Source organism: Martes martes, assembly GCF_963455335.1.
Source record: "Martes martes genome assembly, chromosome: 13".
NCBI classification, from domain to species: domain Eukaryota; kingdom Metazoa; phylum Chordata; class Mammalia; order Carnivora; family Mustelidae; genus Martes; species Martes martes.
The window spans coordinates 23,464,742-23,491,231 of record NC_137901.1 but is presented as its reverse complement, the minus strand read 5'-3'; the positions used below and the strand labels follow the sequence as shown (position 1 = coordinate 23,491,231).

General features: G+C 41.1%; 1 protein-coding gene across 1 annotated transcript; it reads right to left on the bottom strand.

Annotated features, from left to right (window-relative positions):
- Positions 1-393: 393 nt before the first annotated feature.
- MEX3C (mex-3 RNA binding family member C) lies at positions 394-21,350 on the bottom strand. Its single transcript, XM_080821160.1, has 2 exons — positions 20,542-21,350; positions 394-3,430 (listed from the first exon to the last, which is right to left on the bottom strand). Exons 1-2 carry the CDS (start codon positions 21,284-21,286, stop codon positions 2,205-2,207), a joined length of 1,971 nt encoding a protein of 656 aa, XP_080677286.1. The 5' UTR covers positions 21,287-21,350; the 3' UTR covers positions 394-2,204.
- Positions 21,351-26,490: the final 5,140 nt, after the last annotated feature.

Genomic DNA, 26,490 nt, shown 5'->3' with positions numbered 1-26,490 from the left:
AAAACCTGTAACAAAGGATAGAAACTGAGTAGAGTCTGGATGGATTCAGGATTTTAGTTAACATCAACATGTAAAAAGTCATTATTTACAGTTAGGATAATAGTAATCGTGATCGACTACACAAGCAAGCAACGGAACAATCCAACGCTAGCTAAATCTCTAATTTCCCTGTAATGAAAAATACTCATTTAAAGGAAAAGCTAAATTTGGATGGAGCATAAGCGACACATTTAACACTCTAAGAACCCACTGGAAAAAAAATCACTCTAAGAATGGACACAGGGAGCTGGCTTGGGAGAGGGGAAACTTTGTAAAAGAAAATGTTCAATTCTGGAGAATGGCTATCTTCCAGCCTAAACTAATGATTGCATGAAAAACACCAAGGAGAATACATTCAAGTTAATGGAAACAAGTCTTTATTAAGTAACTTTTAATATCAGAAAAATAAAACTCTTATAATTCTCTTTACAGCAAATATATAATATCAGTGCTTTGGCCATCTTAAGTTAAAGGCCCTTTATCATAAAATATATGGTTTTAAACTTTACTCAAATTGAATTTATAATCCCTATGACTTCCCTACATATACATAACAAAAGAGTGTAGTAAAATTAGCAAATACTAAACTATATTGATAATTTATCATTCTTAGTTTGTGGTTTTTAGAAACAGTACACGCACCTAATATATGTCGTTTCCTTGGCTTATTAGTTGCAGTGTACAATGCAACAAAATACAAAATACATGCTTGGTGAACATTCGTTCATATCTACAAGACGGCAGCTAAAGATTAGGTTTCAATACTGACATTTAACTATCCTACAAGCAATTAGCATTACATCATAATATGCCATCAAGGCAATTTTTATACTGAAAAAATCAAAATAAAAACCGTTATTTGTAAACTTTTATACGAAATGTAACTCTTCAAGTGGAAATAAAAAATAAAATTTGTCTATTTACTATTCAATACACATAGGATTTTCAATTTTTTGTTATATTGAGAAAAAAAGCTCTTTTGTGTTGGGAAAATAACGCTTCAAAAAATAATTAGTAGAAAAACCCACCAGTATATTGTTTTGTCCTTTCAATGCCAGCAGAGATTTGGGAACATACTGAGGATGAAGTTATAGACATCCACAGGTGAAATGTAAAAGTGTATCTTAAAGAAATCTTTCCTTGTGATTGGAAATAGTTTTGAAATGAAGTAAACTGATTGAAGGTCATCACAGCTGCTTTTGTAAATTATGCTAAGGGCATTATTATCCCTCTCTCCCTCCCCCTCCCCTAAATTACTAAAAAATAAAAATATATTTATAATGTGCAAGACAAATATGGATTGAACATAAAATGTTTCACATTTTGATCTATAGTCTAAAAATTAATCAACAGCTTGATCAGACTAATGAATGGAATGTTCGCATCCTCAATTATTAGCCAATATAGGTGCATCCCAAAGCCCTTCCTGAAATGGGAAAACCCAGGTGGCCATTTCCACATTCACCGAGGCAGGCAATGGGTAGGAATTCACAATCGACACAATTGCATTCCTGATCCACTGATCATACCAGCCGTGAGCGTTCTGGGCGAGATGAACGTCAATGTAGCAGTTTTTGTCCCAAATTATAACCAGTGATCGAGTAAACTGCCATCAGCCCTATTATTACCAATAAGTAATCACAATGCATTAAAAAGTTACTTGCAATCCTGCAGAATTAGGCATAAGTTGTTGTAAAATAAAAAACGAACCTGTTTTGTCAAAACTGGCAGTGTAAAGAAGGCAGCACTGGAAGTGTCTCAATCATCTGTAATGCCAAGTACCCTCCATAAACTCTTAATGTGGCTAGGCTTTGGGACCCATTGTTTTGAAATCTAGATGTATAAACTTTTCTCATAGGCTCACACAACCTATGATTATCTTCACTCAGCCAAGCTGAACTTCAGTTTTAACGATTCTTATACAAGCTATGTCTCTGGGTCTACAGGATAGTATTAATAATTCAAACCAAACTAATAGACAAGAGACCACTTAGGTTTAGTGTTACCATAGCAGCCTTTTATAAGTTTACTAACAACTTTAGCCTAATCCCAATAAAGCCTGATAACAGTCATAAGAATTCATTAGGAAGTTTACTGGGGGTACCATTATACCCATGCCTTTACGAGTCCATATAGAGATATAGTATTTATGTATATATATATAGTTAAGAGTGAATTTGGATTGCCTGAGTAACAGCTGTCTGGCAAACTGGACATGATGGCGTTCTCTTTTCACAGATCTTGTTGGCACATTCCATGCAGAAGAGGTTGTGGCCACATGGAACTAGGGCAGCAATAACTTCATTCTCAAAGCAAATCACACAATCGTGCTTTCGTCTTGATTCTGGAGGTGAGCTAGAGGTGGAACCACCATTGGAAGAGGAGTAACTATTGGTACCATTAGAAAAAGCAGGGATGTATATTGGAAGGCCAACATGGTTGCCTGTACTAGGTGGGTCGCTCCTAACCCTCCGAGCAAGTGGGTGTTCAATGCTCTCAGGAAATGTAGGAGACAGACGAGGAGTAGATGGCTGACTTCCTCTACGCTGAGTCTTCATGTTACCAGAGGGATCACTCCCAAAGCCAGAGAGTGGGTTAACTGGTTCAAACGGAGTCCAGATAGTTTGAGCAGATGTTGGTAAAGAGTCAAAGGCAGGAGAGTCAACTGCAAGATCTTCTGAGCCTACAGATGGTAGTGTATCTCCAAACCAAAAGTTTCCTGTGCTAAATGGGCTTGTTGGACTAAAGTCAGCCAGCCTATTGCTTCCAAAGTAGGAATCTGTGGAACCACTTCCCAGAGAACTGGAACTATCATTTCGATAATTGGATATCATTCTTGCGCGGCTGGGAGGAACAGGATTGGAGGAGAGCCACGCAGAGCCAAGAGTGCCACCTTCAAAGCTTACATCGGTACCGTTGTAATGGAAATCATTTTCTTCATTGAGTTCAATATAGTTTCCTGTACGCATGGCGATATGCATTTCTATTTCTTCTCGTGCTCGGTCAACATTTTCGGGCATCCCTGTCACTTCGAAGACAGGCTCTTTATCTCTGCTTGGAGTTACTATGTATGTGTGGGTCTGCTGCTGAATTCTCTTAATAGTTGCTCCTTTGGGCCCAACGACCAATCCTACCACACGATAGGGGACCCTCACTTGAACGGTGGTTTGACCTGGCAGATTTGGACTACATGACAACCCTCCCAGGGCAGGGCCATTTTTGTTTCGAGACGCACGGATCATGGAGAAGTGCTCTGCAGCTGAGAGAATTTCTCTTTTGGCCATGGCAACATCTTCTTTCCGTCCAGTGACGACAAAAATGGGCTCTTCACCACGAACAGGTGTCTTGATATACGTGTTTGTCTTGGCTCTCAGTGCTTTAATTTTACAACCTGTTAGAAAGAAAATATTTCGTAAGAATCAACATCTATGTCAGTAATACTGATAAAGACAGATCACAGAACGCTCCTTTCAAGCTAAATGTCTGCTTCTGGGCAGTTTTATTCTTTATCATAAAAACCTGTCAACAGATCACGAGAAAGCTTTCCCAACTCCACAAATACTCCCCCATCCTCAGGTATACCTGTCTGCTGTCCTTTCACTTAGGAAGAGGCGGCACCTCTAGTGGGAGATCTTAAAAGTCACGCCTATTGTCTCCTTCTTGTTATCAGTCACTGCAATCGATGCACGGAATACTCTGTACAGGCAAGCTATACCATACGCAGGTCTGAATTTCAGAACAGTAATAAAATAACTCTCTTGCAGGATGTTGGTGGCAAAGAAAAACCACTAGTGCACATGTAAGACCCTGAATAGCTACTGTCTTATTCAATCTATACAACAATCCTAAGAACTAGGTTACTGCACTCCTTTTATTGCTAAGGAAAACGATGAAGCTTACGAGAACAGTTAAACCCACTCTAACTTCAAAACCTATGGTCTTTCTGTCAGTCTGAGAACCTCAAATTTTGCACAACTCTAAGACAGAAGTTGTTTAACCGACTTCCACCCAGGTGTCGTATTTTAACATTACTCTTTACTCTATAAAACTCATGATGAGCAAATGCTCATGGCTCAAAGGCCATCTCACATCTGCTCACATCAACTGAATTTGAGGCTAAGCTATCCTCATATCTGGTTATACCAGTCCTACTCACCCATTAACTAAATTAACTTTGACATAAATCAGTGAAATATGAATGCATAAAGACACTATGCTTGTGTGAAAATGAAGCTAATTATTTTTGAAAATTTCAATAAAGGGCTGCCTGGGTAGCTCAGTCAGTTAAGCATCTGACTTCAGTTCAGGTCATGATCTCAGGGTCCTGGGGGATCAGTCCAGGGTCCCGGCTCCCTGCTTGGCAGGGAGTCTGCTTGTCCCTCTGCCACTCCCCCTGTTAATGCGTTCTCTCTGTCTCAAATAAATAAATAAAATCTTAAAAAAAAGAAAAGAAAAGAAAAGAAACTCTCAGTAAAAGATGTGTACCTTAAAGAAAAAAAAAAGGTGTTGCTGAATTATGTATGGGTGAGACAACTGTAAAGGCCTGGGGTAAGAAACTAACACAGGATGACTCTGCATTCACTGTAAAATTCCTGCTAAACTCAAAAGAAACATATTGAAAATTGTATGGAACATGGGCACTGCATGTCATTTTATTAAAAGACTACTCAGATTGGCAGACCCATTCTCAAATAAAAGCCTTTGGCCCAAATCCCAAGACATTTAAGTTAAAATAAAATATCTGAGATGCATATTCATAACTATCCATAATTCTTTAAACTTTTAGAGTAATCACCTATTACCAGTGCCAACTATGTGAGATTAGAGGGCTTCAAAGTGTAACTTAAAATGTCAAATACACAACTAAGGCATAGGACTCTGGGATTATACTTTTCAAAGATCTTAATGTGAAGCTTGCTAGAACAGATCTGTCCTCATGAATATGTCATATGTTATTCCTAGGTTCCTTAAAACGAAGAGGCCTCCAAAGGAAGGTGCTCTTAAAGACACAGGTCACCCTTTGGGTGGTCTTTTTCTTAAAATTTTCCTCCCCCCCCCTTTTGCCCCCAATACACTCACAATGTATAAAAACTAAGTTTTAAAAGCAAAACAAAACAAAAAAACTAAGACTTCATATATATTGTTTCTAACCTGCATAACTGCAACCTTCCCCCAAGCCCCCTTGCTTCCAGTCCCACCTTACTCCCATCCATTCTCTATAGTCATTTAAGTCAAATGATGGTTTCTAAATAAAACACAGATCACATGATCACTTCTTTGCATAAAGCGCATTAACGGCTCCCTTTAACCATAAGGATAAAGTCCAAACAGTGCAGCACACAAAGCCCCCTCTACCTGGGACTGGGTTACCTCCCTCTAGATACATCTCTTTACTGGTCTCCTTTTCCCCTTCCTCACTTCTTTTTTTAAAGACTTTATTTATTTGAGAGAGAGAGAGAACTCGCACATGGGGTGAGGGAGGGGCAGAGGACCAAGCAGATTCCTTGCTAAGCAGGGAGATCCATGCAGGGCTCCTTCCCAGGACCCCAGGATCATGACCTGAGCCAAAGGCAGCCGCTTAAGCCAGTGAGCCACTCAGGTGCCCCTCCCCTTCCTCACTTCTTAAACTCTGCCGTGAGTTTCTACCATATTAAACTTCTATCCATGTTTCCTTGCTTCCATGACTAGAATGCTCCTTTGTCCTTGGCTCTTTACTCCCACTTCTACTTGCTTAATTCCTGCTGGCCATACAGATTTTAGTTTAGATGTCTCATCCTCTACGAAGGTTCCTATCCCTCAAAACTGCTTTGTGCACCCTTCCTAAACATTCCCAAACCACTGGGCGGTTGACGAGAAGTACAGGTCTTTGGGGTGCCCATAGGGCATGTGCTGATTTCTGCATAAGAACACTGGGCCTTTCTTATACATATTGCTTTGCAGCTAAGCTTTTTTTTCTGAGCTCTTCAAGACTCTCTTATTCTAGCCCCATACTGCTAATACAACTTTGTTGAAAGTAGCTGATTATGCTAACTTTAATTATAACATATTTAACACAACTTTATTCAGCCTACCACTGGACTTATGTATCTTAACCCAGACCTATTCCACCTTCCAACAAAATGTAAAACTTACAAAGAAATAAATGGCTTTTTTCCTCACTGCTGGATCCTAGGTACCTATCATGAAAACACTTTTAGTGTCAGGTTTACTTGAATGTGAGGTTATATTCATCTGAGAAGACTTGGTGCAAAACTGCAAGGAAAGCACTTAGTACATAACTGGATGAGGTAAGAAGGGCCAAGGGGAGGGGAGTGGCTTGTGGGCTATCAGGAAATTATTACAATGAGTTGAATCTATGCTACTATAAAACTCAGAAGTTTTAACTAAGAGTGCTGCTGTAAGTTTACATCTATAATGAACTACAAGATTAAGTTGATGGTGTGACTTTTAACTATACAACAGTGTTATTGCTTTTGCTCCAAAACAGAAAGTGAGTTAGAAGATGACAGCAATAAAACTTTTATATCTTTTTTTTTTTTAAAGATTTTATTTATTTATTTGACAGACAGAGATCACAAGTAGGCAGAGGCCGGCAGAGAGAGGAAGGGAAGCAGGCTCCATGCTGAGCAGAGAGCCAGACATGGGACTCGATCCCAGGACCCCGGGATCATGACCTGAGCTGAAGGCAGAGGGTTTAACCCACTGAGCCACCAGGCACCCCAAAACTTTTATATCTACTTATTTATACAGAATCTGAATCTTCCGGAGACTCTCTGAATTCAACACAGAAGGTGTCGCTTGGGGCTGTGAACTGAGAGTACGTCCTATAAGCCAATCAACACGTGATTGATAGAGCGCTGCCTAAGAAATTCTGAAAGGCTAACATCAACCAATATCTAACTGTTCACCCTATATGTCCAGGGCAGTTATTGTTATTATTCAGATACTCTGGGCTACAACTTAACAAGAAGGCAGTCTGCTAGCATCACATTTCTCACAAAGAAAGTCCTGTTCATCCTGCAGAAAAGCACTGGGCAATTTCTATTAGGGACAAAGGAAGAAATAACAAAAGGGTCTGGGGTTAGTTCCTCTCAACCCATACTAATACTGACCACTAGAAAGTTGAACTGAGTAAAGTTCTCCAAATAAATACTTGTGACTATAAGCAACTGTCAGCTGACCTTAGAATACTTTTAATACCTAGTAGGTGTATTATTAACTAAGAAAATATGCCTAAAGGTACACAAAACACTCTCTGGCCTATGGCTGGTACTAACAAAGAGGTGTTTAAATAATTGGCTCAATAGGAAGAAAAGAAGACAAACATTCTGAGCAGAAACCACTTCTGAGATAGGAGAGGAAGAGGCCAATTCTGCCCCAAAGACAGTGTCTACAGGTTTTGCAGATAAGGGTAAATGTAATGGGAAGATTGCTAAGCCAACCCCTTTAAGCCACTAACAACAAAAACAGAAGAATGTATCTGTTCTCTCTCCTAAATTTTGTAAGAAAGTTTCCACCCCCCCCATTTTATTTTATTTCTTTTCAGTGTTCCAGCATTCATTGTTTATGCACCACACCAGTGCTCCATGCAACACGTGCCCTCCATAATACCAATCACACACTAGCCTCAACTCAGATTAGGACCATAGGAAACCTCATCAATCATAATACTGTTTCTATAGGAACATACATATTATGAGTTTCAAACAACTAACATATGATTTCTAGAATATATATATTCTAAAGTTGGGGACAATTTGAATAGGGAGAGTTCTAAATAGGCAACACAAACTAAAGAGAAAACAAACTTTTTTTTATTATTTTACAGGTTAAGAAGGTTAAAAAGCTTTTTGGAGTATTTTAGATTGACTTTCAATCTGAAAAGTCTAAGATATTAAAAAAAATCATGGAAGAATTTATAATCTCAGAGGGGCAAAAAACTCATAAGCCTTAAGAGTACAGATACATCAGACTGCACATTAAAAGAAACAGCTCAGGGCATGGAGGTGGCTCAGTGGGTTAAGCCTCTGCCTTCAGCTCAAGTCATGATCCCAGGATCCTGGGATCGAGCCCCGCATCGGGCTCTCTGCTCAGCAGACAGCCTGCTTCCCCCTCTCCCTCTGCCTGCCTCTCTGCCTACTTGTGATCTCTCTCTCTCTGTCAAATAAATAAAATCTTAAAAAAAAAAAAAAAAGAAAAGAAACAGCTCATAGAAAAGGAAATATATAAATGGCTATGGACCATGAAATTCCCATTTTCACATGAACTGAGGTATCTTTTTCCACCTCTAAGACTATCCAGTATCAAAGCCAGAGCTAGTAAGAACGGGGAAAAGGACCTTCATATTTAGTTGCTGAGAGTATGAATGGCCTGACGGCACTTTGCATTATTTATCAAAATTACAACTGCATGGATCCTTCTGCCCCTAATCCCACTCATAGAATTGATTCTGTAGAAATACTTGCACAGGTGCAAAATGACCTCTGTATTATATTACTTAATTGTTTGTATTAGCATGTGGTCAGTATAGCTATGTAATGGAATACAATAAAGTCATAAAATTGGTTGATTTAGGGGGACAGGGTAGGAGGGAGACTTAATTTCCCTTTACACTCTAATTTTTTATAATTTTGAACCATACAAATGCATTAGCTTTTTCCAAGAAATATAATTAAATCAGAAAAATTTTTAAAAATACAAAGAAACGACACATTTTACTAGACTTAGAATATGAATCAATCTTTGGCTAGAACTGATATTATTTTAGACTGTATGAACAGCAGGGCAAATGATATCATAGCTTCAAATGTGAACAAGGCTTTTTAATTCTAAGAGGTAAGGACTAGCAGTTTTTTCTTTTTTTTAAAGATTTTACTTATTTGACAGAGATAGAGAGCACCAGGTATAAGCAGGAGAACGGCAGGCAGGGGGAAAAGCAGACTCCCAGCTGAGCAGGTAGCCTGACTAAGAACTGATCCCAGGACCCTGGGATCACAACCTGAGCAGAAAGCAGAGGTTCAAAGACTGAGCCATCCAGGTGCCCTAATAACTGTTTTCTTATAGCTACAGACAAAAACCAACCTATGGCAAGCTGTATACCAGAATATGCAGAGGTTAAAAACTAGGATAGCACCAACTTTAATAGTTGTAATTTTATTTTGATTTGGAAGTAAATTCCCCAAATAAAAAAGTCTCCAACTTACCCCTGGTATAAGAACCCATTTCCTCTTTCTATATCACTGAGGCTAGAGCTGTGTTTGCGTTAAAACCCTTTAGCTGCAGCCAGAATTATGGTCCCTGCATTCCCTGGTACCGCAAAGGTCCTGTCTTGCTTTTTCAGGGTAAAGAGAACCTCTCCCACCAAATGTGTCAGTGATTAAGAGGGAGAGATACCCTGCTAGGAGAGGAGTTAAAAGAAAAAGAACTGAAATGATGGGATCTTCAGTGTTTCTCAGACCATGGGTTACTATATTAATTTAGTAGGTTGCAATCAACATTTAAAAAGGGGTGGGGGGAACAACCAAACAATGCAAAGCTCAACGTGTTTCAAATAGGTGTACACAGAGCTGCAATGACGAGTGTTCTTTTGCGGGGGGGCGGGGAGGTGGTATCACGGAACAGGTTAAAAGTAGTAGTCAGTAGCTCCAAATGTTATGGGAAGTGTTGCTGATTTTTTTTTTTTAAGGTTTTATTTATTTATTTGACAGAGAGTACAAGTAGGCAGAGCAGCAGGCAGAGGGACAGGGAGAAGCAGACTCCCCGCTGAGCAGGGAGCCCGATGCGGGGCTCGATTCCAGGACTCTGGGATCATGACCTGAGCCGAAGGCAGCCGCTTAACTGACTGAGCCACCCAGACATCCCAGTGTTGCTGATTTTGACAGTGTATTTTGTTTTCCAGAAATTCATTGTATTTTCCAGTCACTCCATAAATTACATGCATCTTACATATAAGTTGACTGGAAAAAGTTTTAAAACCCTTACAAACACCAAAACTGCCTTATGTGTTTATTTTAACTTTGGGTCATCCTTGGCATGTAACTTTCTTCAAAATGTCCCCCAATTGTTTTGTTTTGAGGAAAAAGGATCCTACTAGGGTACCAGTGTATGTACACACAACATACACACTTTCTTTAAATAAGGAAGGGGAGTGAAAACTCCCTGAGTAGCTCTTTACCTTTGAGAAAATTAGAACTCCCTGGCTTGACGTTAAAATCTTCCCCTCACCAACTCTCTCCCATCAAGCAGCCAGAACCTACCTTTTCTTAGACTTTATTATCTCCTAAACATGTCTTGTTCCTCTTCTATCTCTACTCAGATATTTCCCTAAATAACATGGAAAACTTCCTCCTGGTACTTCCCCTCCAAACCTTAAAGCTTTGAGTAACAAACATGGCCATTTAGAAGATGAGGCTATGTGAAGGGCTCTATGAACTCAATAATAGTACAACGGTACTGGCTCTTATTATCATGGCTATGGCATATGAATCTTCCAAGGCACAGTTTAAAGAAAACAATGTAGGAAGCAGAAAACAAGGTAGGCCTTGGTTCTAATCTATCACCAATTACTCCTGGTTTCAATGCTAGGTCATTCAACCTCTAGGTCCCTTCCAATGCTTAAATTTTTTGACCAAGTCCCCCTTCTCCTAGGAAATACTGTCACTGCTTCTCTTTTGGTCTTAAAAGCACTTGGGACAATCAGATACTATGTTATTTCACACACACACACGCACCTATTCTTCCTCTCCTCAAGGAAAAGTAGGTTGAGTAATGGTTGGGAACATTAGACTTTGGATCATTATTAACCTGCTCTGTGAACTTTAGCAGGTCACTAAACCTTTATCTCTCCTTCATGGGTGAGACTGACTAAAGATATTTCTTTCACTTGGTTTTTGCGAGGATTACATGAAATCATGTATTAAAAATGCTTATTATTATGCCCATTATTCAAGTAGGTATTTCAGTAAAGGGTACTCTTTCAGACTACCCAATCACCCCCAAAACACTGCTTCAATTATTTCCCGAGTAAAATGATCTAATACCCTTAGCTTTGAAATAATAAAAATTTGGGGCACCTGGGTGGCTCAGTGGGTTAAAGCCTCTGCCTTCGGCTCAGGTCATGATTCCAGAGTCCTGAGATCGAGCCCCGCATCAGGCTCTCTGCTTAGCAGGGAACCTGCTTCCCTTCCTCTCTCTCTGCCTGCCTCTGCCTACTTGTGATCTCTGTCTGTCAAATAAATAAATAAGATCTTAAAAAAAAAAAAAGAAATAATAAAAAATTTGTAGTTTCCAGTTTTCCAAACTCTTGTAGATATATTCTCATTTAATCATCATAACAGTGATTTAAGCAGGGCAGGAAACAGTTTAACTGAATTGCTCAAGATCTCCCAGCTAGAAAGCCAGATCTCAAACCCATATTGTCTTAGTAACCCCAAACTCCTCTTACTACTCCATACAATTTTTCTCTAAAAGCACTAGAGAAAACACATTATTTCATGTTCCCCATGATATATTAGAACAAGGGTGGTACTTCTCCTCATGAGCTAGCCTAGACACACTATTCAAAAGCTCCTTTAATTTTACAGGAACTCAATTTCAGTAATTTATCTTCAAAGACTGATGAGTATCAGCTAAATCCCAATAAGAGTGTTTCTTATGTACACAAACTGAACTCAAAATTTAAATAAACTGTTTAGATTAGCAATGCAAACTATCCCTAAATGCACAATATACAAGTAATAGCTTTCCTTTCTAAGGTTCAAGTGTCCTTGTAGCTCTTCTAGTCAAAATCCTCTGAAATTATTTGTGAAGAATACAGTCTCATTATAAATATCACTGATAGGACTTCAAATAGCTTCATTTACAGGATTTTAGTTCTGTTGTTATCAGTATTCATATTGACATCTAATGCCTTAAGTCAAGTACATGTCTACTGCCCTTAAAACAAAGTCGATCTCAGGTTGACTGGCTCCTTACATAAAGGGTTGGGGACTAAGGTAAGAGAAGAAAATCCCAATTTCTGTAATATGGAAACTAAAACAGTAATAGTACAATGGCAAATCTAATCCGATAATCCAGTTCAATAAAATAAGCAGCAAGTATTTACTTTGCTTCAGGTACCTTAACTGACACCAAGGATGCAAAGATGACTAAAATTCAGTGCTTGCCCTCACTGACTTGTATCAGCTCCAAGCACCAGAAGGATTTGATGTCTACACATGTTCATGTACAGATATCAATCTCTTATTTTCTTTTCTTATATTGTTGGTGGTGTTCAAACCTTCTATATCCTTACTGAGCCTTTGTCTGCTTGCTCTACCACTTAATGAGTGTTGAAGTCTTTTATTCTATTAGCTTGAGGCCCTGGGTATGTTACTTATATCCCCACAGATCTGTTTCCTTATGTGTACAGTGGAATGGAGAATGGATGAGATGAGATAAACTGTCTCACATGCTTGAAGGTTTACCATTAAAAAAAAAAAAAATTTTCTATAGGAAGCTGAAAACACTTAAGGAATTTACCTCCTAAAGATAAAACTTATATTTAGATTGTACAAAACTTGGAGGAGATATGTTTAAGTCAACCTAAATGGGAATTTGAAATCTGGTGTAGTTTTGCATGATTTTAGGGATTCTTTTTGGACAAAAATCAGAATGTAAGCATTATAAGAAATAATCTAGCTCAATCTCATTTTATACATGAAGAAAACTGAAGCCCAGAATTATAAACTGATGACTCCTAAATATACCATTCTCTCAACCTGCCTCATTTTTCTACTTGATTCTTAAACTAAATTTAAAATGCCCCCCCTGTTTTCACTTAGAAAAGAGGACTCAAATAGTTAATAATTTAAAAAAGGGCTCACATTTGGCCTTTCACTAAAGCTGAAACACCTAGAAGAGGGTGTAAATTAGAGATGAATGGTCAAATAAGTTTCCTAATTGGGGATTTTAAAATTAGGTTTCTCCCTTTTGGAGGATGTTAATAGAAACCTTAGAATTACTTCTGTTTGGGTACCATATAATAGAATCAGATTCATTTGTAAACTTTAAAAAATACACTGTGCATCACTGAGTTAGTGGTATACCCTGGGAAAACTTAATAATGTGATAATTTATTTTCAACTAGCATTTTCCCAGAGTACAAGCCTTGCAGTAAAAAAAAAAAAAAAAAAAAAGTATAAGCTTTATCCTACTCCATATATAGTTTATTATCTCTACACTTGCAATTGTGCCATGCGTTTGTACTAATGACATCTTCTCAAACTTGATCCCCACATCAAATGGGGTGTGGGAAGGGGCCAGGAAGAACAACTAGATGGAACAGATTTTTTTCCCACAAGAACAGAGACTCTGCAAGGTTAACTGATTTGTCCAAGGTCACAGGCAACAAATGGTCAAACCAAGTCTCTAACAAGTTTTCTAACTCCAGGCTCCAATGTCCTTTCCTACAGTATACTAAAATGATACTGATGGAAAAGTAGAAGTCAAAGGGAAGAATGGTACAGAAGAAAGAAAAGTAATAAAAAAGTCAGCCTAAAATGCAAATCTTTTACAACAGTAACCCTTTTGGGAAATTTTTTAGCTGTTTGAAACTATTCCCTCCCCACTCTCTCCCAACCATGTTCAAAAGACCAACTACTTCATGCTAATCTTCAGCTACATCTATAATTTTCACTGAAAAACTGTCTTTACTATTTTAAGTCCTAGTCTTATTATTCCATGATACAACTTTAACTGTAGTCAAATCAGGCTTCCCTGCATACACTGAATTGCAGTTTTTGCTTACCGGACAAAGGAAACAAACCATGCCCACATGAATTGTTCTTAAATTCCAAACAGTGGCATCAAAGAGGTTCTAATGTTATGCAGTGCAACTTAAAATTTTCAGAATCAGTCATGGAATAAAGACTCGATCTAATCCAATAGTATTAGGCTGTGCATACATTCAATTTAGTATACAGTTGGGCCTGGCAACACTAATACTGGAAATTTATTTTAAAAGTTTAAGTATCAGATTTAACCTTTACAAATGTCCATATGATACCCCCATATGGTGGCATGGGGAAAAAAATTAAAGTAAACCCACAAATTATGGTATATAAGCCATCTGGGAGGCATTAAGATGCAGTTCAATAATAATAAAAAAACCTATCACTTTAGAATCAACCTGAAGATCAATCGGGTTTCAAAATAAATTTTCCATAATTTATCTGGAGTTTTCTAAAGGAGTTTTTAAACTGAAAATACACATCTCTTTTTTTCAATTGGGAATTCAACTTTAAATTACAAATTCTACATAGCATAAACAACATTAAAAATTCTGTAATGATTCTTTTGATCATAAAATAATACTGCGGTAGTCCTCATGGCCATTTACTAATATTCTAGCTCTCTTCTGTGGGCACATGGTTGTAATGGACTTTCTCACCTACTTGAAGGTAGGTGTGGTCCGATGACTTGCTCTGATTAATGAAATATGAGCAGATGTAAATACTACTTCCGGGTTTAACATTTAAAGACCAGCATGTCCTGGGGCTCCTGGGTGGCACAGTGGGTTAAGCCTCTGCCTTCGGCTCAGGTCATGATCTCGGGGTCCTGGGATCGAGCCCTGCATTGGGCTCTCTATTCAGCGGGGAGCTGCTTCCCCCTTCTCTTTGCCTGCCTCTCTGTCTACTTGCGATCTGTCAAATAAATAAATAAAATCGTAAAAAAAAAAAAAAAAGACCAGCATGTCTTATTCCACTGTCTCTTATCCTGCAGGCACATGGGAAGACCAGCGAACACCTGAGATGGTGGCCACTGTGTTGGCCTAAGTTCCTGAATGACTGAAATAAGCAGTGCCCCTGCGAATAATAAACCTTTATTGTTTTAATATTGAGATGCTGGGCTTTGTTATCACAACAGAATTTAAACCCATCTGCACAGAAATGCCATGTAGCCAACAGACATTTAGATACCAGTTGGGTCTAGTTCTTTTGCATTAGAAGAATATAATGTGTGAAACTGCTGAAGCCAAGAAAGTACATGAAAGAGTGGTTCAACTTAGTTTCAGATTTAACTTAACAAAAATATGTACTTATCATTAAAGTGTCATGTTTTTCCAATTTATTTGTGTATCATTTAGTGTCCACAAGTATTACAGATAAGATTACATCCATCTGAGGAGGTATCTAAAGGCTAGGGAGTTTAAGTGACTTCTCCAAGATCACAAAGTGAATTACTGGTACAGAGTAATCAAATTTAGGAATTTTAATTTCTGATTGCTGATTCTTTCCAATATGCCACAGTTGAGCAGACACTGTTCAGGGAATCTGGGGTAGTTTTTATATTAAAACATGCATTCTGAAACATTTTTGTATTCAGTTTAAGGCAAAAGTATTAAATCCTTCAATATGTGCAAATATTAAACTCATTCAAAATCAAATCGACAAATTAAGCACTATCTTTTAAAAAATTCTTTAAAAAGATTTTATTTGTTTGACACAGAGAGATCACAAGTAGGCAGAAGGCAGGGGTAGAGAGAGGGGGAAGCAGGCTTTAAGCACTATCTTGTAACTAAATGCTACCTCTTCCCTTGAAAACTTAAGATGTAAGAAGAGCTACCCAGAATTTCAACCCATAAACTTTGTTGAAAAATTTCTAAAGAGAAATCTCTAACATAGTAACACTTTCCAAATACTTTACACCCTGGATCATTTTTAGATTGTTGGTAACCAGGGGGTAGAAAATACACCCTTATATTACCACTTTATTTTCCATTTCCTCCTAGTGTATCAAAATAGGTCATTAGCTGAATAAGGCAGGAAGAACAGGCAGTAGATTCCCCACCCCTTTGCAAAACAATATCACTGAACCTTTCCCAACGGTCCCAGAGCTAATACAAATGTTATCAACTAAATTTAAATTTTAAAGCCTAGAACTTACAATATCTGCTTTTTAAAGCTACCATGTATATAACACAAATTCACTTTCCGAACTATAAATGACAGAATTTTTAGTTAGGCATAGGAGAATGAGAATATTAGGATGATAACTGTGCTTTCTGGGTAGCAGAGATAGCAAGTTTTATTAAGTAAATTAATTTGGATAGTGAAGATACTAAGTTATCCATACTAGAAATAGAGTATCCCAAAGTTCATGATTAGGGCAGAAATTAACCCAAATATCATTAACCTTCCTGAGCAGGATGCTTGAATACAGAAGCAGCAACTTAAATCTTTGATGTCAAACTGGTCTAAATGCAAGTTCCAGTTTTTGAAGAGGGTATCTTTCAGACATCCAGTTTCTACATCTGTAAAATGGGGATCATGGCCTAGCAGGATTGTAGTACCTGGCAAAGAGAAGGTCAACAATCCCTCCTTCTCTATAAAAGAAAAAAGACATTGTATTTTAGCATTGTTCTGAAACATTCTGTCCTCATGAAATGTGTTTCTTCTTGAATAGGGAATTTATGTATGGCAAGACCCACGTTTCTTTTTCTGTCAGACAGACATACACAAATAAGCATACGCCTTATTTCAGTTGTGTTAAAACTTGAAGAGTGGTTCTACCCTAATAAAACGGGAAAAATGTCACAAGGATGCATTTATGACAACTTGAAACACGGTAGCATCTTCATTTTTTAAAAAGTGACCATGTATAAAACCACTGGGAATCAGTGGAGACAGAGTAGCTCAATAAATAAGAAAACAATTTCCAAAGGGGTCTAGCTCAGCCACAGCCAAAGTAAGGTACAAGAAACTCAACTGGAGTGCAGGAAAAAAAAAAAAAATTAGAACTCCAATTTCCATTTTTACCCCATTCTTTAAATTCTTTACATGTTTTATAGCACATATGTATGATTCATACATTAATATTCAGACATTGGGAGTACAAGCTTAATTTGTTTGACAAGGTGTACAATAAAAAAAGCTGAAGATGACTTTTCCAGACTATGAGACTAGAAAACACACATATAAAGTCACTAATGAAAATAGCTGAAGATCCACATTAAGTTTAAACAGTAACATAAAACCCTGAGGTACAAGTTTTTAAAACAAGTGAATTTATGACATTCAATATTTCCTTATAATGTAGTTAAGAATGGGTATAGAGTTCTACTTTAGTTTGCTTTTTAGTCCAACTGGGTATCAACGACTGTACAAATTAGAACCAAATCCACTGCCTTAAATTAAACCTCTACTTAACCACTGTGAACGTGTCCTGCAGGTAGTACATTTAACATAAGTTAAGTCTGTTGTCAGGTTCACCCTCAATGTCCATATTCTGAAACATCTATGATTATACAAAAAGCCTCTCCTAGTTCCTAGCTTTATTTTACAGTATGGCTGGTTTCAATATGAGATGCAAAGCTTAAAAGAAGGGGCCAATTTAACATTTGCAAATGACCATATATATACTGGGGAGTATATATATGAGGTCAACACTGCCAACTTTCATCACTATCAAAAGCAGCAGTTTGTTTGTTTGTTTTTTTTCTTTGAAAGATACTGGAACCAGAGGCCATTTACATGAGTTCTAGTCTATATGACTCAGAATTCCATTTGTCCTACGCTTTGCTTCAGAGCTGAAGTCAGAAATGTCTCCATCTGTGTCATAATTATTTCCAAAACCAATTAAGAGATGGCAAACAGAAAATTATGACTTCAGGTAATGAATAAAATGGCAAGAATGGTTAATTCTTTAGAATGAAAATTTAGTTCATCCAAAACAAACAAGTAAATTAAGTGATTTGCCCTCTTTATTCACTTAGAAAAAAGACAAATTATCACACTGCTAAAGTGCAGGGGTGCCTGGGTGGCTCACTCAGTGGGTTAAGTGTCTGACTCAGGTCTTGGTCTTGGCTCAGGTGACAGTCTTTGGGTCATAGGATCCAGTCCCGCACTGGGCTCCATTCTCAGTGTGGAGTCTCCATCAGATTCTTCCTCCCTCCCCACTCATGTGCTCCCTCTCTCTCAAATAAATAAACAAAATCTTTAAAAACAAAAATATGCAAACATTGTAAGGTGCCTTGTCCTCCATGAGTGGGAAAACACTTCAAATGTTTTATTATGGTGGAGGGGTGGAGGTAGCAGAGGGGTCAATGATCCACTAGAGGCAGGAAAAGGGGGGCAAGACTTTCGGCTCTTAAGAGAATATAAAGGATGATGACATACTTGTAACAGTACTGTTAACTCTGGGAACTATTAAGTGTAAGAGGAATAGTCAGCAATTTGTCTCCAAGTCCTAAGACATAAATAGAACCACATTTCCTTATTAACCAATAAACACAGCCCAATAAGCACAGAAAAACTAAAGACTTTATCTCATTTGCTATTAAATAAATTATAAAATGTTAAATTATTTTAGTAGATGGTACAAAATAAAAGCTGGAAATGAATTCAGTTTACTTTTAAATAATGGATTTGTATAAAGACAACATTTTGTGCAATTAGGGACCATTTTTTGGTGTTTTAAAGGGTACAATACAGATAAAGACAAAAGTTTGCATTATTTGTATTAAACTAAATATACAAAAGATTTCATTATCTTGTCCCTCAAACTGGCAAGTAAATGTTCTTTTCTCACTGTCAACTGGCACCATAAGCACACTGAATCAACTTGTGCTGAGGAAGCGCCATCCTAGTACAGCATTAAGGGTTTTTCATACTCTGGCCAGAAGGCACACCTTCCCAGCCCCTTTTTAACCACACACACCCCTTTTAAGACCCCAAGTATTCAAAAAAAAAAAAAAAATCATCACAACTTTCTAATTATACCCAGATTATTATTCCTCTACACTTTTCCACACATCATTCTTCAGTCATTCTTCACCTCTATTTGTTGAAGTCCTATCCATTCTCCAAGTCCCTCCAGGGTTGATGTTCTCACATGTATGACTGTTTGTCACACACTGTGGAGAGTGCCATTAACTACACATTTGTTTAGTACCATTCCACAGTTGATTAGACAGTTTTTTAAGAGCAGCAAGTTTGTCTGGATCAATCTCACATTTCCAACCGCCATAAACTCAACACCTGGCAAAACAGAAGCTTGAAACAGCAATTCCTTGATGTTCTTAATTGAATGGCCAACTCATTCTGGACTTTTCAACTGAGATATTACAATTTCATGCTACGTAGGGTGAAACAGTGCTCTCCTGGATTAGTATCCATAAGTATTGCAAAACAACTCCCCTCCCAAAACCCACCCAAATAAAGCAAACAAAAAACAAGGCGTCTGAATCTTATTTACTAACTATAGGCATAAACTCTCAATTGAACTGTGCCTTTAAAGTACCAGTCATCAGGCAGTCTGAATAAGCTATTTCCTTTACCCAGATTTCAGACGGGTTTTTCTTATTAAAATCTGAGAGGTAAGAAATGAGCCAACTCTGATATTTGAAACCACCATTTCCACAGACCTCTTATTTATGTGTACTTTAGACCACTTGGGAAAGATGAGATCATTTAAGCAGCAGCGCCATTATTTCTCTTTATTTGACCCCAACAATGCTCTCAACCTAACAGTAAAGAGACATGCATCAACCGGGCTAAGCTACATTGTAACAAGGCGGCTGGGGGTAATATTTACTCCCTTAGTACAGGAGGAAAAGCTATACTAAAGAGCAGAGGACCTTCCCTAAAAATGTCGGATACTGAGGTACTCTGGGCATCCCCTTCCCCCACCTTCACAAATCTACTCCTGGAATCTGAGACATAGGTCCTTTGTCTGAACAATGTGGGAGGAGTCTGTCTGCAGTGCTGGTGTGCGGGCAAGTGAAGAGAATTTACCGAAAACTGTATAAACGCATAAAGTTCCTTAACTCAATTACCTTACTGTCCATTTTTTCTTCATCGTGTACAATGCAAGTGTTCTAAAAGATAGTCAATGTGCCTTTTCCAGGGTTCAAATGTATCAAAAGAGAATACAAAAAGATCAACAGAGTTAGGCTGCTCTTCAAAAGCTAAGTTTCTGAATAGCGGAGGGGTAGAGGGGGGTGATGGTTTTACCCACCACTTGAACTTCCCTTCCCTCTCGAACGAGCTCTTTATACAAAGCCTCCATTTCTGTCAATTTCTTCACCGAAACGAGCTGCTGTAAGGTAAAGCTGAGTGCCTTTTATAAGACAGTCGGCTGCGCAAACTTGCAATCTCGCAGCTTTCCGTGCACAACACCGAATCCACAACCGACCCGACCTTTTACCACCTCACTGAGGTTTTTGGTGCCACGCCAGCCTACTGTTCCACGAATACAGCCCGAGTAAAGTGAACACCACCGGACTGGGTGCCTCCAGAAACTTAACACCTTCTACCACGCAAAAACCAGCGGAATACCGTGGGTTTTCGCAAGGTGACCCATCTTCTCATCTCATTTACCACGGTTCCTCGCGGACCCCTTCGCGATGGACTTGGGGGACTCGCTGGGTTCAGTGTTGCTGCCCGGAGCTCTTTTCTTTCGTCTTCCCACCCACGCCCGGGGGGCCAAGCCCAGGGGGACTCCCCTCCTCCCTGCCGCACTCACCCTGGCGACCGACAATCTCGGCGACATGCTCGGAGCTGGGCACCGGGACGCACTCGGTGGTGTTGACGCTCTTCCTCCGGAGCAGGGCCGCCTGCTCCCCGTTTAGGGCGGCCGCTGCCGCCGCCCCGCAGCCGCCGGGGCCGTAGGCGTGGGACAGCATCGCCGCCATCATGCCCTGGGCATCGTCCCCTCCGTAGAGCACCCCCGCCGCCGCGGCCGCCGCGGCCGCCTCCCGGGCATCGAAGCTGGCGGCGGGCAGCAGCACCGACCCCAGGGACCCGCCCGGGATCGGTTGGGTCTGGGAGGCGGCGGCCGCGGGCGGCGACAGCAGCAGCAGCGACGGTCGGTCCTCCTCCTCTGCCTCCTCCAGCTCCTCCTCCTCCAGCAGGTCTCCGTCCAGCTCCGCTTCCTCCCCCTCCTCCTCCTCGTCCTCCTCCAGCTCCAGCTCGGCCGCCTCCGGGGGCCCGGGCCGGCCGGGCGGAGCCCGCTCCTCCGGAGACAGCCCCGCCGCCCGCCGGGCCTGGCCCTGCGCCGCCGCCGCCGCGGCCCGAAGCGCCGGGGTACCGGGCTCCGCCGGGCTGGGGTCGTCGAGGCCTAGCGCGGCCAGGCGCTCCCTCAGCAGGAGCCCGTCCCCCTCCAGCTCCGGGCCGCCCGCGGGCGGCGGCAGCGGCGGCGGCGGCGGCGGCTGCGGCAGGGGGGCCGGGGCCGCCGCCAGGGCCAGGGCCGCGGAGCTGCCGCTCGGCATCGCGGCGGCGCGCTGTCAATGGCGGCGGCGGCGGCGGCGGCCGGGTCAGGCGCGGCGGGCGGCGAGCCCCATGGCGGACAGGGCTCGGGCCCTGCTCAGCGCGCAAACACCTTTCCTCTGGGGAGGCGGCGGGGCTGGCGACCCGGGCGGAGGAGCGCCAGGGCCGCCCGGAGACTGGAGAGGGCGGGGTGGAGGGGCAGAGGAAGGAGGCAGAGGTAGGTAACTAGGTGGGTGGGTGGGGACGGCAGCGGGGCGGGCTGCTGGAGGTGGCAGCGGCTCCCCTCTCAGGGTTTCTTTTGTTTCATGGCCTTAACCAGCCCCCGGCGCGCGCGGCGGCGGCGACGCCCCACGCCGCGCTCCGAATGAAGCCGGCGCGCTCTGATTGGCTGCTTTTAATCTCTGGGAGCCCGCCCTCTCCTCCCCGCAGCCTTCTAATTCCTTTCCCTAGCCCCACCCCCCCACCCTCCTCTCGGGCCCCGCCCCACTCCTCCCCAGAGCTCTCTGATTGGGCGACCGGGACAAGCCCGTCCCCGAAGCCTTCTCCTTCCGTCCTCTCCCCTCCCCCCTCCCCTCCCTCCCCTCTCCCTACTGGCTCACGAGGGGACGGACTGTGATTGTTCGCTTTATACGTCACTCTTTGTGACGTATCCAGGTGGGGGCGGGGAAAAGTAGGAGGGACGAAGGCCCTGTAACAGGCTGAAACTGAGGCGGACTAGGCGTTTTCGCGCAGGCGCGTGCAGTTGCAGCAGACACCTGGATTTCTCCCTTTCTCCTTATCCCTCTAGCCCACCGAGGTCGGGTCTTTTAGGGCACTGTGTGAGCGGCCTTGGAGTGGAGCGTAGGCATGGGCTCGGAGGACGGTGTTTCGCCAGGTTGAGGACGAGATTTCCTCCTTTCGGGGTAGGGGCCTAGGGAGAGTCCGCGGAGGAGGGGCCAGTGAGGTGTCCTCCTATCCGGCCGCGGGGGCGGTTTCCTGAGCCGCGTGGCTCCGGGGCCTTCCCCTGCACGACCCGCGAGCGCTCCTCCCTCCTGGCAGGGCCCGCCCACGCCCGGCTGGCAGGGTTTCCAGTGCCCGGGGGCCGCTGGCTTACAGCGGGAGGCTTGATGTGCTGAACTTCAGTCCTTTGGGAGCTCTTCAAGGAAATTAAGTCATTGTTTCCTCCTCCAAGGCGCTCTTTCCACAGTGTGGCCCAGGTGATCCCACACAGTGCTATCTTTTCTGGAGGCTTATTTTTAAATGGCTTAGGCTATGACATACCCTCCCCCCTCCCCGTTTAGGACCAGTTAGTATCCCCAGGTTAGTCTTCACCCACATTGTCCTACAGGCATATATATAAGGCGGGCAACATAGCATAATTTTAAGGTTTCTAGTGGCCCCATTAGAAAAAATAAGAAGAAGTAGATTTGATTCATTATGTTTAAAACATCACTTCAATATGCAATCAATATAGTTATGAGTGAGATTTTATAGTTTTTTCAGTCTTTGAAAATGGTGTGTATTTTACACTTACAGACACTCAGCATAACTCAGTTCGCTTCACACCAGCCATATTTCAAGTACTCAAGTACATATTTCAAGTACTCAAGTACATATTTCAAGCAGCTCTAGACCTCTTGATTTTTGAATGACAACTTGGGACCTTTTTATATTGGATTTATTTTTTATATCTTACTGACTCAAACTCATATGAGTGAATTTTAATTGAGCTCCTACTCTTCTAAATTGTCTAGAATGTTACAAAGACAGTAGTTCAAGAGGAAGCTAAACTATGTCTTCTCTTTCTCTAGTTTGTCCCTTTACAGTCACGTGCAGAATCCTTACTTCAGTTACTCCACCCCCTCAATCAAAGGCATAGAGAATTTTAACTAACACTACAGCTTTCCTGTTATTCCAAGGTTTCCCTAGACCTTATATGACCCTGTGTGTTGCTTTTCTAACAGCTTATTTGTTAGAAATCCCTGGAGCAGGGATCTCAAGACTGGATGTACAGCAAAGTCAAGAAGGGCTTTTTTAAAAAAAGCTAAAATCAGAGCAGGGAGAGGCAAACTCTGGATATTTGGATTTAGTGGGAAATTTGGAATGGGAAACTGGACATGTTTTTAAGAATCCACACAGGTTATTCTGAAGCTCAGCTAGGGTTGAGAGCACTGATCTGGGGTGTGGTTTTTGGCTTTACAGAAGGAATTTGCCATTAACTCTACTGAAAAATGATCTTTTTCTCCCCTATCTTCCTAATTAGGTACAATTTTCACTGATTTACTACATCTACACCCTTTCTGTGTTATGCCCCAAGGACATATTATTTTGTAACATCTTAACAAAGGTACTGAAACTTTCAGTGTATCAGTGAATAGCTTGTATAACAACATTTTTTATAGAATATACAGATACTGTATGTTTGCTATCTGATATTTCAGTTTAAACAATAACCATTATTTGAAGGGTAGATCTTCTAGCAAAGCAAATCTCATCAAGGGAGAAAATAAAAACATGCAGTGGCCACTCCCAGGATATATAGGTCATTGGGAGGAAATACGTAGTAGAATTACAAATGAAATTCTCAGAAGTTCCTTTTGCCACCTCTTTTTGTGAGTTGTCATTTAATGCTCACACCTTGGTCTTAAGTTCTCTACCCAAGGACCCAAAGAAAGAGTGGGATTGATAGTTTACCAAACATTTTTCTTTTGAGAGGGAGAAATGTAAAGAATAGATTCGTATAGATAAGATCCCTTCAGGAAGGGTTTCTTTCTTTCTTTCCTTCTTTTTTTTTTTTTTTTTTAATGCCAAATGGTTTTACTTAGGTGTTCCTAATATAAAAATTGCTTTCTGCTTCATTCCCACATAATAAATGAGGTTTCATAAGTTCCCATACACAAATATATATATTCATGCATTAATTTATACTTGATCAATATTGTGATTTATGAACAAGGTAGGAGATATTGAAGCTCAGGGACCTTCCCATTTGGGTCTAAATTTGTCTTGTATTAAATTTTGTTTATGAAGCAAATTTAAGATTTGCTTTTGCTGTAAATATATGCCTGGGATTCCTTCATTTAAATTCCATTTAATAACACCATCTTTTCTACCCCAGTCGCACAACACCCTAATTTGTACCTCGGTAGGGTATCTCTTTCATTCCTCTGCTGCTGTTTATGACGTAAGTAGATACACTGGGGCAGAAGAGTTGCTTTAAGGATCTCAGAACAAAAAGAAAACTAGAGTTGGCTACATGTTATCAACTCCCAGGCTGACTGCTGAACTAGCCCTTTAAACTTGTCAAATTGTAATGATTTTAAGGTTAGAACAACAGCAAACTAAACAAAGCTTAACAAAGATGTTGGTCCTAGCAAGTAAACAGACTAGGGGCACCCAGGTGGCTCAGTCGGTTAAGTGTCTGTCTGCAGCTCAGGTCATGATTGGGATCGAGCCTGGCATCAGGCTGTTTGCTCAGTGGGGAGCCTGCGTCTCCTTCTCCCTGCTGCTCCCTCTGCTTGCGCGTGCTCTCTCTCTATACATATATATATATCTGACAAATAAAATTATAAAAATCTCTCCTACATTAGCAAACAGGAACTCTTCCTTGATGGCACAGCCCCTCCTGTCACCACTCTTTCTTCTCCAAATCCACTATCTGCTCCCCTTCTTTAGGGCACATCTTGTCACTGAATCCACTGAGCACTGCTTATCCTTACTCAGCTTACCCTTTCCCTGGCAGGATTTGACACTACCGACTGCTCCTTAAAGCACTCTCTTCCGGGAACCTGGGGTGGCTTAGTCAGTTAAGCATCAACTCTTGATTTCTGCTCAGGTCACGATCTTAGGGTCCTGAGGTTGCGCCTTGAGTCAGGCTGGGCGCGGAGCCTGCTTAGGATTCTCTCCCTCCCTCTCCCTGTCCCCTTCCCCCTTGCTCTCTCTAAAATAAATAACCTTTAAAAAATAAATGGAAGGGTTTTCATTTTTTAAAAAATCCAGTTTTTAGCTTAGTATTCAACATCACCACTATCTACTCAGTTCCTCTGACCAAAAACCTGGGAAACATCCTTGATTTTTCCTTTAACCTGCACACCCAGTAAAGACCAAGTCCTGGGGGGTCATACCTCTCAACTCTCAAATCTGTCTATCATTCTGCATTTTTACCACCATTCCCATAGTCAAGGCCACCATTAATTATATCATGAACTATCCCAGTAGTCCCCAAACCGTACTCTTATGTCCAGTCTTGCTGTCCTCTAATTCATTTCCTATGCTGTGGCTGAGATGACTGTAACTCAAGTTTACTCCTTCCACTGACCTGCTTAAAAATCCTTGTTGTCCTTAGAATAGCATCCCAATTTGTTAACATAATTTATAAGGTCTTCTCTGAGTCTCGCCTTCTGCTTTAGCCTGATTTCATGCCATTCTTCCCCTTGCATTCTTGGCCTCTGCCACAGAGGCCTTCCAACAGCCATTCTGGTGTATATTGTGCATTCTTTATTATGCCTTCAGGCCCCGAATACAGCTCTTCTCTGCCCACTGTTAGTGAGCACCCACTTGTCCTTCAGGGCTCAGCTTGTCTATCATTTCTGTTAATCTTCTAGGGGTAAAGCGAGTGTCCTTGCAGCAGGGTCTCATTGCATCCTCCCTGTCTGTAGCAGGATGACCCACCTCTAGTTGTCCGAGTTCCCTCTTTCTCTGTTTGCACCCATATAGTACCAGTGTCTACTATAGGTCCTGGCACATAGACTTGCCAGTATCAACCTGCTGACTCAATCCTTCAGCTAGTCTGAGCTTTGGCCATTTTTCAAACACACATTGTAATCTCCATCTTTGTGCCTCTGCTTGTGATGTTTTTGTGCCCAGATTCCCCTTACCTTCTATCCCAGCCCTTCTCTCTGTCTACATATTGCCAAGCCTCAGCTTAAATTCAACTTCTCCCAGTGTGTTCTCCTAATTGATATGCTCAGGGCTAGTCCTTCCCTTTCCCTAGGAAAATGCAATCAAAGGCCACACTTTGCATATATCTTCTGAACTCTTAAAAAAAAACAACCCTGAAGTCTATCCATGGACCCCTTTAGATGATGCAGACTGGAAAGATGGTCACTAAGCTGGTTTTCTCTTCTTCCTAAGCACACAGTGAACCTACATTTCCTGGCCTCCACTGCAGTTAGAAGTAGCTGTAAGACTGAGTTTTACACCATTTCCAGACCAAACCCTTAAAAAT